This window comes from Brachycentrus maculatus, unplaced genomic scaffold (genome assembly GCF_059751285.1).
Source record: "Brachycentrus maculatus isolate JH-2025_06_01 unplaced genomic scaffold, ASM5975128v1 h1tg000633l, whole genome shotgun sequence".
NCBI lineage: Eukaryota > Metazoa > Arthropoda > Insecta > Trichoptera > Brachycentridae > Brachycentrus > Brachycentrus maculatus.
The window spans coordinates 465367-479945 of NW_028281369.1; the positions used below are offsets into that span (position 1 = coordinate 465367).

At 33.9% G+C, this 14579-nt stretch overlaps 1 protein-coding gene across 2 annotated transcripts; it reads left to right on the plus strand.

Annotated features, from left to right (window-relative positions):
* Positions 1–5108: 5108 nt before the first annotated feature.
* LOC148300927 (uncharacterized) lies at positions 5109–12683 on the plus strand. Of its 2 annotated transcripts, none has more exons than XM_088274087.1 (3): positions 5109–5283; positions 5803–6144; positions 10653–12683. In XM_088274087.1, exons 2-3 carry the CDS (start codon positions 5812–5814, stop codon positions 11850–11852), a joined length of 1533 nt encoding a protein of 510 aa, XP_088130213.1. In that variant the 5' UTR covers positions 5109–5283; positions 5803–5811; the 3' UTR covers positions 11853–12683. The 2 variants fall into 2 exon arrangements, with proteins under 2 accessions (XP_088130213.1, XP_088130214.1); XM_088274088.1 differs by lacking the exon at positions 10653–12683 and adding an exon at positions 7921–9229.
* The last annotated feature ends 1896 nt before the right edge of the window (positions 12684–14579 follow it).

Below are 14579 nucleotides of genomic sequence, written 5' to 3' on the forward strand. Positions count from 1 at the left end.
TCAAACTCCGCCCCTTGACTAACCCTTTCTCTTTACTTTCCCCTCTCCTTATTTATAGAACAATTTTATATTTTATATTTTAGTTATTATACAGACCTGAATGATGGAAGTTTAACTTCTGAAACATGTAGTCTATAATAAATCTCAAGTGTTTTCTTTAATCATTGTAACATGTCTTACCACAAAGTTAATGCCGAAACAATAAATAAAATAAAATATCATTAATGTAATAATTAAAATGCAACTTTGTTTTAAAATCCCTTTAAATATTTTATTATAACTTAATTATAATGTCTACCGGTTTCGAATCTAACTTCTTTATCAAGACTGATTAATACTAAAACACTATCTACTAAACAATATTCAAAATATTTTGACGGTTAGGAAACGACGCTTAGGTAGATCTCAAGTGGCTTTATTTTTTGTGTTGATTGGCAGTCACAGTCAAAAGGGATCGGGGATGATGAGTGATTGGAAACATATTTAATAACGGACTTTTAGCAAAATCATTTACTTGTGTTTTCATTAGTTGTAAATTATTATTGATTGCCTTTTTAATTTATAATATTTCTAAGTTATCTAATATAGGCCCTCTTAAATTAGATTTTAAAACAAGGTTACATTTTAATTATAAAATGGAAAATCACAGTCTGCCTCCGTGGTGTAATGGTCAGCGTGTTTAGCTACCGTGCCGGAGGTCCCGGGTTCCATTCCCAGGGGGGGGAGGTGAAAATAAATATTAGTGATTTAACACTGTAATATTTATATAATATTACCCTGGACTGGTTCCTGAAGCGCAAGAGTGATCACCTTGCCTTCATGCGAGTAATGATCAAGATAACACTACGTCAATTTGACGCAGTGCCCTATGCACCATTAGGTACGGATAAGGGTTATAATAATAATGTGTAAGTTGTATAAGCGAAAAATATGTAAGTAAGTATTGCTGTTTACGGATAGAAGTACAAATCTTTTTAGTCTTAAATGCAAGGGATGCGGAGCGTACACAGCACGGCTGTCCAAACTTAAAACACAGTAAGGGACTTTTTTTGTAGTACTTTTTTTTGCATTTTTGGACTAAGTAGAGTCTACTTAGTCCATAAATGTAAAAAAAAACCTACAAAAAAATGTCCCTTACTGTGTTCTGAGTTTGGACAGCCGAGCATGTATGGACGGACCGCGCCTGGTATCTAGGTGGCAAGGTACGGTCCAGACTTACAACAAACGGCGGGGTGGTGCAGTGCGAGGAGTGGGGGGGCGACACGGAGCGCGCGGGCCGGGCGGGGTCCACCGCAGCCCTCCCCTTGGGCGGGCAGCTAAGGGCTGCCTTCCTCAGACTTAGTTTCTGGAACCCTGCAACAGTGACAGCAGGGTTACGTGCGCTCGACCAGACAATGGGGCACCTACCACTCTACTCAAGCGAGAGGAGGGATTTCAACAAGATTTAACACACTCGGAGATGCAGCTAGTATGAATTTTGTAATAGAATTTTTCATTTTGTATACATTTATTTAAATCACATTTTTTACTATGCTGGGTGCAGATTGGGATTAAAAGAAGAAGAAAATTATTTATGTTCAAAGACAGGTAGTTTTTTTTTTAAAGATAAAAATAGTAAGGGATGAGTTTTTGGGTTAGAACCCACTATACCATAACTAGATTCCTATTTGTAATAACGGGAAACTTAGACCTACTAAAAAAGTAAAAAATTTAAATATTTATGTAATAATAATAAATAATCATAAAAATTATCTTTTTTAAATTCATTCAAACCCTTATCCGCACCCGAATGGTGCATAGGGCACTGCATCAAATAAACGCAGTGTTGTATTGATCGTAAACGCATGAGGAAAGGTGATCAGCCCTCCGCTTCAGGTACCAGTCCAGGGTCAATATTGAATTAATATTAGAGTGAAAAAATCACTTCAATTTATTTGACCCCCCCCCAGAATTCGAACCCGGGACCTCTAAAACGGTAGCCCAGCGTGCTGACCATTACACTACGGAGGCGGACAAAACAAAATGAAAATATCATTTTTTACTCGCACCACATCTCACTGCGAGAATGAATTTTGAACGAGTAAAAAGGTGGCAGGATCAATAAAGCATGGCACAATGGGTACATTTACGCATAGCGTAGAACATCACATGACGTTAGTGCATCGATAAAATTGTGAATTGGACAATGTCAACATTAATCTGATCACAGGTTTAAACCCATATTTTCAGCCAATTTTAAATTAAAATATTACTATAGAAAAATAAACGACAATAGATATCAAAATTAAAATAAGCATTAGCACATTGAAGTAAACATCAATGTGTATAATAAACCTTCAAAAACCTAAATAATAATAAAACAATTTTATACACATAAACAATCCCAAAAAAAACAAACTACTCACTCTTTTTTGATATAGAGGGTGTCTTCAAGCTCGTCAACGTCTCTGCTAGATCCATCTGCAAAAAAAAAACATATAGTCAAACACGAGAAATAATAATAAATACATTTATGCAAAAAGTATTGCGATATCCACGGAGTAATTTCAAAATCGTCGCGTACCATGTTCAAAATTGAAGCAGCGATCTCACACTTCACAGATACTGAATGTATAAAGTAAATAAGTTTTAAAAATCACGGGCCAGTCGTTCTGACAAAAAACATTCTACAAACGTGAAACATTATTAGAAAATAAATAACAATAAAAATATTTTCCTCGTAACGGAAGAATATGTCAATTCAAAAGTGCTCTGAAAATATGAGTGTTGCCATTGTAAAATAATGTAACACATGTTTTAATGCTGCGCACACACCAGGAAGAAATATAGTCGGCAAGCAAGTACCGACCAATAAAAAAATAGTAAATTTCACAAAAAAAATCCGCAATTTATTTAGAAATTACGGACTTTTTTTATATAAAAAGCTTCATATTATAATTTCATTGATTCACTCATTTCATTTTACATTATTCCTTATTATATATTATTATATATTACCCAGACATTTTTTTTACATTTATCATCTTTTTTTCGATAGAAACTAAAATAAACAAAACAACTAAACTATCGAAAAATTACGATTAAAAAATAAAAAGAGAAATTGATGGTTAAAATGTCAGATTTTTGTATTCCTTATTGATTTGGTATTTACTTAGTGGAATAACATGATAAATAAGTGATTTAAATACAAAAATAAAACACTTGAATGAGACCCCTTTTAAAGTTCATTAATGTAAACACGACTAGTTTCGAAACCTACAGATGTTCTCATCAACAGGTGAAGTTTATATTTTCGTTTGTTGATGAGATCATCTGTTGTTTTCGAAACTAGCCGTGTTTAAAATTATAAAAATTATTTCATAGAAGTGTTTTATATTTATATATAAATCGTCAGATTTTCATCGACCTTATACACGGAAATTACGTTTGTTTCGAATATAGCCCCTATGCTATAAAAAGCGAGGTGTTAGTTATTTTTTTTGTTAGTTAGTTATTATTAAGTATGTACTCGCTTCTCAGCATGATAAATGTGTGTAATATCGCGCGTGAAAGAGTCGGCGTAAGTCGTAAATACGACACAGGAAACCGCATGTTGTAAAAATTGGCGTACCACTAAACCACATAGTATAATTTACTTTAAAAAAAACTTTCACGCTTCAAGCCCGCGGTATTTCATGCAGTTTATCCCGCACGACACTAATCGCTCGGAAAGGCGCGTACGTGTAAAGGCCTAAACGTAAAATCAATATTAGACAACACGATGTTGGTTTATTAATACGAAAAATCACGAGACTATCGGTAGCATTCTTATTGAAATCTGTAGAGAAGTAAGGGAGATATGAAGGTTTAAAGTTTAGATATTTGAATAAAACGAAAAACTGACACCGCTATACGTGATCAAATTTTACGTCATCAGGTGTGTTATGCGGCGTATCCCTTTGTGTATCTGCTCTAGAGAGCTGTAATAGTAGTAGTGTGGATACGTTTCTGTGACGTCATTCATTGCCAACTTACGAAAACAACATATTTACGAAGGCAAATTTTGCAAAAGAAAATGATGGATGAAAATATTAATTATATCGGCTGTTATAAACAAAAAACGAGTCTAATGCAATCCTTTATAGGTTGAGTATGTTAAATTAGATATTCCTCCCGTCTGAAAATGATCCATTACTCTCAAGTGATAGTAGACGTCAGGGGACCTGACATGACACGCACAGAAGGCTATATTACAAGAGAATAACGCTAGCCCTGGTTTGTCACACATGCTTCCGCGCCAAATGCCTGCTATGTTAGCGGTCAAAAATAAACTTGTTAAGAAGTTGATATAATAAAATCATAAATCAGTATGATGAACTCATTTATCACTTGTGATAACCTTCGTCACGCAGAAAGCAGCCATCCCGCAACTACTCTCAAACTGAGAATAAGACTTTTCGAGTAAATTTTTTATTCAAGTTTTACTTGGTAAATAATAGTGGTATTTATCAACTAAAACTTAAATTAATAATCGATAGATAATACCACATAGTGACCCGAAGCCGAATTAATTAATGAAATCTTTTAAATAAATAGATAAATTGCAATGTATTTTTTTTAAATGCTTTTTAAATCGCGGTGAAAATTTAAATATTTTTCAAAGGGTGGTTATTGTAATTTTTTACTTACTGGTTTTATCTAAGCTTTCAGTGTCAACCATAGAAACATAATTTCAAATTTATGAAAATTTACGAAAACGTCGGAAAAACAGCTACACCACATTCTCCAAAAATGTCGTCACTATCCTTTCAGCCAATCACATGCCGATAATTCTTTACAGTTTTTGTTTAATTATTATTATTATTTAAAGGAAAACTTTTATTCATACGTATTACGAGTTATTATTAGGAAAAGTATTAAATTATAAAAAAATATATTTAAAATTTCAGTATGTACATGCAGGTTTAATTCAGTACCAAAATATATGTATGTACATATTTATATTTTAAATAAATGTTGTGAGAAATTCTTTCCTGCATTATCGTGGTTTAGGTGCATTCCGCATAACTCATGATTGTTATGCTCTGACAAAAAAAACAGTCATACTTTTTTTTTGTTACTCTTAGTTTAGTAGTAATTTTTAACGCGAAAAAGTAGCCATTTTCATTACTTAAATATAATCTCTTGTGTAAAAAAATATTTTTAAAAAATCAATGCCAATTGTGTTACAAAATGTGAATTGAATAGATGATGAAAAATCGGAGAAATTGCTCAAGGATTCAATTATAATTTAGGGTATAAAAGGTACTAGAGAAACAGTGATTTGAAAATTCAGATATGTCGCTCACTCCTTTCAACAATGTCATTTATCAAAAATCACCAATTTTCAGTGTGCATGTTTTCGGAATGCCCAGAAAATGTACTATATCCCAGCAAAAGCGGCATATTTTTAACTTAATATTTACCCGCTACAGAGCAGAAAGTGTTGTTTTTGCATTTTGAAGAAAAGGTATTGTTTAATTATTTTTTAAAATATTTTTCAAATGGAGAAAATACATTCAGGTTTTACCTAAAAGGATCTGGTGCACAGTAAAAAGTTCAATAAGTGGCTTGATACATATTTATTTTTAATACATTTTATTATATTTTTAAACTTTAAAAATGATGTCCTGAAAAATCAAGTTTTTTGATATATGACGTTGTTGAAAGGAGTGAGCGATTTAGATTAGCCTTTTTATTAGGTGTCCTAATTTTTTCGTTTGCAAAAATTAGTACAATCTAAAAAAAAACTCTAAAATTATATTATGTACCCTTTTTTCACAGATTAATACTATGAAATCGCCAATATTAGTCTTAATTTTTGTCTTTGGAGTGGTCGGATCATCAGACTCTAAGACCATCGATATTCTTGGACAAAATTACGAGATGCAAGTGGTGAAGACATTTGATTTTGAGCCCCCAAGCATTATCGACTACAGACATGGGAATATACTAATGCTGATTGACAGGCAGGTCTTCACGACGAATGAGAATTTCTCCACGTTGAGAAGAGATCGCGATGGCCAGTTGAAGCCCAAAGTTACCTTTACGGACAAAGCCTCAAACACATTGGAGAGGAATGGGAAAAAAGTCTTTTTGAGGACTGAAAGAAGAGGAAAAACAGAGGTTTTATTTTTTTAAATTTCCTTCCGGCAGCTTCTAAAATAAATTTATTCTATAATTTATATTTGAAGCAATAACTTTGGGACTTTCCATTTTATAATTAAAATATAACTTTGTTTTAAAATCACTATAAATATTTGATTATAACTTAATTATAATGTCTACCCGTTTCAAAGCTAAACTGCTTATTTTTCAAGACTGATTAGTATTAATTAGTCTTGAAAAAAAAAGCGGTTAGCTTTGAAACCGGTAGACATTATAATAAAATATTTATAGTGATTTTAAAACAAAGTTATATTTTAATTAAGAATTTATTCTAAAATATCATCATTTCCTCTGTGTTATGCTAAAATATGTTATCTTGATTCTAATTTTTATCTCATTAATCATCTGCTGCATTTGCAAGACCACAGTATTAACTTTATTTTCAATTTAAGAAAATATGACCATCTTTCACCATCACACAATTAAAATGGCTTTTTCATTAATTGATTTGGCTAATATATTTCCATTTTCAATTTAAGTTTTACATAAATGAGAAATAGTGGTTATTTTTTCAAATCTATTGTGATGTTTGAAAATGATCTGGAACGCATTGAAACACGTGTCGCAATAGATTTTAAGAAAAAGTAGTATTTACCAAGTAAAACTTAAATTAAAATGGATTTGTTTGAAGCAGCCTTTAATCTTTCTCACACCTTTTTAATATTTTTCATAATCCCCTTGCAATAAAATCCCTTAAGAGTCGCATGTACCTTTCCAGTCATGATCTATCCATTTCTCAAGACAGAACAACTTCCATATCCTGGAGACTTAAAAACATAACCTATTTGAATTATCTTTTTATCTATACAGTGAACCCTCCTATGATGTTGATTTAGGTACCGCATTATCAGAGGGAATGTTACAAGGGGTTCATTTTTTAAATTGTATTTTTACATTGTAACCAGTGGAAAAGACTGAAATGAGTCATTTAGAATTGAAATGCATTTTAAAAACATTGTAACCCCTTATAACATGGGTGGCCAACCTTTTCATGCCAAATTTTAGTAATGAGATTTCCTACCGGGCCGTAACACAAAATTTCTTTTAATAATTCAAAGCAAACGGGAAATATGTAAATTTATTTTATTTATTGTTTCGGCATTAACTTTGTGGTAAGACATGTTACAATAATTAAAGAAAACACTTCGTTTTTTACCACTTGAGTTTTATTATAGACTACATGTTTCAGAAGTTAAACTTCCATTATTCAGGTCTGTATAATAACTAAAATATAAAATATAAAATTTTTCTATAAATAAGGAGAGGGGAAAGTAAGGGGAAGGGGTTAGTCAAGGAACGGAGTTTGAAAACAAAGGAAAAATTGAAAGTAAAATTATTACACCTTGTTCCATATAAAGGCCAAATTATGAATTATCTTGAAAATTTAGAAATACAAAAAAACCTGAATTCTAATAATAATTTATTAAATAATATATTGTTTCAAAATTCTTCGCCATTGCTTTCAATTTTTCCTTGTTGTCCAAAACAATTGTTTCCTTAATCATTGTAAAACTCGCCTAAGTTCAAAAACCAACTAAAAATACCCTCTTATGTTCTACATCTGATAGCGGATTCGCATCACTTTAGCAGTTCAACTTGATGGGTTTGTCTGATTGCGACCATTGGACTAAGAGGTTAAAAGAATGTCCGTCTAAACTAGAACTAGTGCCACCAACACACACATTAGAGATTCAAAAGGACTGTAACTTTCATTAAACAAGACGTGTTTTCCAGGTTGCGACTGGAGACTCAACTTACATATTCCAAATCCGAGGTGATTACAAAAGAAGTATCGGTTTCCTTATCAGCTCTGTGAGAAATGAAAAAAAAGGCAGTGTGTACGTATTGAGCACTACAGACGCCAAATATGTCAACGACGTTGCGGAAACTCAACATATCAAAGAGCTCGGTAATAATATAACGGCCATTGGAATTCACGAGCCTTCTGGAACTATTTTGCTAAGTGAAGAAGTGCTGAACTCAAATAAAAAATCATTCAAATTGATAGCGTTGAAACCAGCTACTGACAATATTACAGAAACTGAAAATATTAAAACGGTAACGCCACAGCCAAATGGAGATGTCCGGCAAAATTATGCAAAACACAATGATGAAAAGGAGACTATAACATCAACTGTTGCTCCTAAGATAGAACCATTGAAGCCCGTTGAACATTCTACGAACTTAACTGAACAGACCACAGTTGCAGCTGCAATAAATCCTTCAATAGATATTCCTGAACAACCAACATCAACAGCAAAAGCAACCGTTGACATGGATGCTGATGAATCCAAAAATCCCTCAAAAGATATCACCGAAAAACCAACGCCAAAATTAGGCGTCGCCATCGATGCTGAAGAATTCAAAAATGTCGTAGAAGATGTCCTACAGAATCTGATTACCCTTCACAAAGATTATACAAACTACAACGCCGAAAAAACTATACGCAACAATAACAGGATACGAAATTACATAAACACGATGAGAAACATAAACCAAAATGGAAATACATACATGCCAGATAAAGAAAAGAGAACGGAAGGGAGGTATAGCAAAGAGCTCGAAGATTCCATTGACGAAATGCGGAAAAACATCATGGAATTATATGCTGTGAAGGTTCTTGGCGAGGCTAAAATAAGCGAAAAGACTTGCTACGCAGAACTCGATAGTATAAACAGGCTGTTTAATTTATTAGCGGGTTTTGCGTTGCCGAAAAAACGGCGAGACGGATCAATCATTCAGAAGGAGCTAGAACTCGTGACGCCTTACGAAGCTCTGTACATGGAAAAAATTGACGAAAACATGGTGTCATTTACGTGTGCGTCAGCAGAGAATATGAACAGCTTACAAGCTGGATTTAAGGGAACTGAGAATTATATTAGAAACGCGTTGAATACAAATTATTGAGATATATCGTAGTCGTACAGGAGAAAGTGAACAACTAACCAAACGTAAAATGTTCATCATCAACATCAATGCAGTTAGTCATTTTTAACAAGTCAATATATTATACTTCCAAGTATAAAATCCTTTGGAATTTTTTCAGGGCAATATTAAGCTAGTAAGATATCAAATAGTCAATGATCACGTTTTTGTAAAAAATGCACTTGATCACTTTGTCCTGTATGACTACGATATATATATTTAAAAATATATATATAATGGCGTTGCATATAAAATATATTAGCAATTATTTAGATTACATACATTGCTTTGTGTTTTGTTTCGATGATATAATCCCAAAGGAATACCCAGAGAACTCAGAACATTTTGAGTGTGTCCAAATTTTTTCCCTTTTATTCCTCATTACTGAAGGTTGTGACCCTCGTGGAAGCAATGACTCTTCTCCAGTTATCCCTTGACTGCGCTGCACGTAGCGCTCCAACCCCTCGGTTGGCACCTCGTGCCTGCTACTGCCTTAACTTGATCATCTCCAAATGTCCAAATACTTGTTCACTAATCTGGGTTTTCTATTACACTACTTAAACTAGTCTACTGCTTTAGTGGTGTGACCATCTCAGTGCAGTTCTCCGGACCCAAATAAAGTAGTAATTTTTTTACAAATAATTTAAAATTCACAATACTTTTAGTAGCTTGGTCCTGTGATAAGCTTGGTTGGTTGCTAATAGTTCATTTGCTTCATATTTTTTTATTACATACATATGAATATACATACATACATACACATTTACATATTTTAATTCTTTTGCCGAAACCTACAAAGCCACCTTATATCGCTCACTCCTTTCAAGAACGTCATAAATTAAAAATGTGAATTTTGAGTTGGGTATGTTTTTGGAATGCCCAGAAAATGTACTATATCCCAGCAAAAGAGACATATTTTAAACTTAATATTTACTCGCTACAGGGCAGAAAGTGTTGTTTTTATATTTTGAAGAAAAGGTATTTTATGAATAATTTTTTTAATACACTAAATATTTTTCAAATGGAGAAAAAACTTCAGGTTTTACCTAAAAAGTTCAATGAGTGGCTCTATATTTATTTTTTTAATATATTGTGTATTATTTTTAAACTTTAAAAACGTTCTCCTGGAAAATCAAGTTTTTTGATTTATGACGTTCTTGAAAGGAGTGAGCGATATGTCTTGTAGGTGGACTTATTTTTTACATACTTTTAATTTTATTTAAAATATATTTTAACATAATATCTTCTTCCTTATCCAAACCCTTATCCGCACCCCAATGGTGCATAGGGCACTGCATCATATAAACCACTTCAATGAACCTTCTTTAATACGCCTTGTAAATGCCCAGACTTTTACATTCCTTAATTTTATATTTTTTTATACCAATATTACTAACATTTAAAAAAATATATAACAGTAAAAATGACTAACCACAAAGTAAATGCTTTAAATATTAATAATATTTTACATTCCTATTTCAATACCTTCTATGTTGAGATATCAAAGGTAATAAAAACTAACCAAATCACATTTTTTAAAGGTTTCGATGGGAGGATCTGCTCACTGCTTACAATTTCAAGGCGACAGCGAAAGAAGCACCGCATTTATCATTGGTTCTGACAGCAAACAGGATAATAAAGGAAAGGTCTACGCATTCAATATGGAACAATTCACAGTCATTGATGAAGTTATCCAAGCTCAAGAATTGTACGAACTAGGAGACAGAATCACGGCTCTGGCCATTCACCCGATATCTGGCAACATCTTAGTTTCTGAAGCATCAAGCAATTCATCGTTTAAACTGGTATTAATGACGCCATTACACAAAGAAACGACAACAGAACAACCTCAAATAGATGACGGATCCCACGTATATCAAGCGACGACCCAAAAAGTCATAATGTCAATGACAGAAAAGGGAAATATTAAAACTGCACTAAACGAATCATCAACCACAACAGTAGATCCCACTCTCTATGAGGATATATGGGAAATTACATTCCACGATTCCAACGAAGATACAATAGATGGAAATAATAAAAAATTACCCACTGTTGATAAAAATGAAGCATCAACTTTAGCGTCGAGTACAGCAAATCCAAATAATGACGTAACAGAAAGACATATAGACCCGACAACCGAAGAAATATCAGTTGCGAAAGACGTAAATAATCTAATAATGAACAAGGAAGATGAAGCAGAATTTGACAACATCTTAGCACAAGTCCAAAATAAATTCATCGAACTACACAAAAAAGAATTGGAAAGCCAACTAACTGCACTGAACAACGAATACAAAAGAATGGAGTACATTACAAAGAAAGAACGACTCGAAAAGCGTTGGAAAAATGAACCGGTTCTTTTGAACAACAAAGAAATCGAAGAGGCCATCAAACCGCTGATGGAAAATTTAAAAATTCAGTATGCTAGAAACATTCTGGCGGTCGAGCCAAATGCCAGACAGCCGAGAATTAAAAATGACTGTCAAAAGGACCTCTCGAATCGCAGGAAACAACTGTCTGTTATTAAGAAAAGGCAGGAAGAGCTTTGGAAAAGACGTGACGGATCTAATGTCCAATTTACAAGTATGTTTGATACCTATACGCCGGTGGAGATTTTCCAGATGAAAATATCCTCAAAGGAAATTGAAACATATTCGTGCGCAATGACAGACCATTTAGAGGAATTCCAGGCGGGACTACATAAAGTTGTAGAGATTTTAACTCAGCAAATTAAGTAGGGAACATATTGTGGGTATACTGGCAAAAAATGTTAACTTGAAAATATGCAATTTCGACTAATGATGCATATTATAAAGTTTTCAACGTTCTTTAAACTGGCAAAATACACTAAGTTGATTGAAATGTCATATAATATTTATGTGGTTTTAAAAGTAAATTCAACTTTGAGTTTAAAAGCGGGTATTTTATTCAGGCTAAAAGCTTTAGAGAACAGGGATTATTCAAACAGAAATTTTACCCACGATATTATAAATCGATATCACCTTGAATAGCTTAGGAAAAAACATAAAAAATAAAGTGCGGGCTTACAATTTTTATTTGAATACTCAATCCCTTTTTATGAACCAAAAAAAACAAATACGCTGTGGCGTAGTTGGCATTGCGGGTTTCATTCCCGTCAATTGCAAAATTAATTTTAAAAATATTTGTTTTCAATGGGCCTGAGTGTTTGTGATGTATTTTTGACATCTGCCTTCCCTCTCCTTACTATCCTACCTGCAGACAAGCCTCTTAAATAGGCTTTGAGGGTTATTCCTTTAAAACATGATAGACACCAATTATTTAAATTTGTTTTGATTTAAGGTTTTATTGAAATTTTGAATTAAAAACGAAAAAAAGGATCTAAGTAGCTTCTTCTTTTAATTAATAACATATATATGTAGTACATACTTATTGTTAATTTTATTCATTTTCATTTTTTATTTTCAGTTTTCTGTCAATAACAAATATTTGTGTTTAATATTAGTACTTTTAATTTATTTTAATTTTAATATCTATTGTATTCTTTCAGTACCCTTCATTAAACTTTAAATAAAATGTATACCCACACACATGCCATGCCTTTATGGGATGTTTTTTTTGTGTTGATATAATAATATATTTTGTACTTATAATATATTATGTTGTTAAATGCAAAAACAAAAAAAAGTACTTACCTAGTAAATTGAAGTTTTTAATGTCCGAGTATTCGAATGGAGCTTGTTTTACAGTGGAAGCAAGCGGCAAGCAGTCGCTCTCGTCAAACTCATCGATGCTCGGCTCGCGGAAGAAAATTGTAGTCGTATCGGTCTTACTTTTCAGAAGTTCGTACAAATGTCTATACGGCTGCAGAACCACGCTCATATCTTTGTGAAACTTCAAACTCCTCATCATAGACGGATCTTCGGAGTAAAACATCTGGCAGAGTTGATTGTTGGTTTGGAAGCACTTCTCGAGCGTCTCCAGCATCTGGTGGAGCTTGGAGCTGATCTCCATCTCTTGAACGTCACCATCGTACACGCACGTCTCTAAAAAGTCAGCGTACTCCGCATCGGTCAGCTTGACGTTGTGGGTCTTGAGGTACTCTTCGATATCGCGGATTTGCATATCGCTAAACCCTTCCCCTTTTATCCGCTGACTCAGCTTGATTATCTTCCTGGCTTCGTTTCGAACCGACGGTAAAAAACAATTCTTGTTCACTACATCCTGCCAGAGTATTTTCCAACACGCCTTGAGTTTCATCGGCTTCATATCGTCTAGAGAAAGTTTCACGTTTCGTAAACAATCGGCCATCGAATATTCCTGCCAAACTTTGAAAATGTTTTGATTCTGTTTTATTTCGTTGACGATGTATTCGTAGACGTATTTAGTGTAATGCGCTTTGAAGATGTGCAAGATTCCGTGTTGCAACGGCTCCAATTGGCAAGCCGTGTTCGGAGGCATGAATATTACTTGGGCGTCTGGATGTGCAAACTGGAGATCTTCCCTGTGGCTGGAAGATCGTTCTAGAATGAGCAAGGGCTTGAATTCTAGCTTTTTCCTCGACAAGTATTTTTGGACTTCGTGGATGAAGCAATTCTGGAACCAGTCGTTGAACAGCGCCGACGTGACGGTGGCGTCTTGATTAGCCCTCCAGAACACTGGCAGATGGTGCTTGTTCTTCTCTCTCAACGCCCTCGGGTTCTGAGTCCGGTAAACAAACATGGGTTTGACGAGGAAGTCGCAGGAGGCGTTGACGCATAAAACAAAGCTCACTTTATCATTGGAGGCTTTGTATTCCAGGGGTTGCGATTCCAGTTTCGTTATGCAAGTATTTTTTGGCAAGCGCTTCCAGAACATTCTGGATTCAGTCGCGTTGAACACATGCTCCGGTTTATAGCCTCTTTCTCTGATTAGTTTTGCGAGTTCTACGGTGAACTTCTCGGCCGCCTCGTAATCGATTGTGATGTCGCTCTGCAAAGTGATGGGGCTGTTTTCGCGGGAGTCTGAGAGTTCTCGGTACAGGGTGTGTCTCTTTTTGAAATTCAAAAACCAGCCCTTGCTCGCCAGAAAAGGCGGGGAAAATCTACTAGTCGCTTTGATGGACGCATTTTCCGATTTGATTTGTTCGTAGAGACTTCTGGCTTTCTTCCGTATGGTCACATAGCTCAATGTGATTCCTGGAATGAAATTGCTCAAATTAATTCAATCATTCCAAAGTTAGTTATATTAAACCACTTTCACATCTAAACAAAGATGGAAAAGAAGATGGCTACATTGATACATATCGCTCACTCCTTTCAAGAGAACGTCATAATAAAAAAACTTGATATTTCAGGAGAACGTTTTTAAAGATTAAAAATATAATACAATTTTTTTTTTTTTTTTTTTATTCATTTAATATATTTACATTTTTATTTATAACATAATAACATTTGAATCATTTATACATATGTAGAACTTTTATATTTCGATTCGCTGTGCCTCTC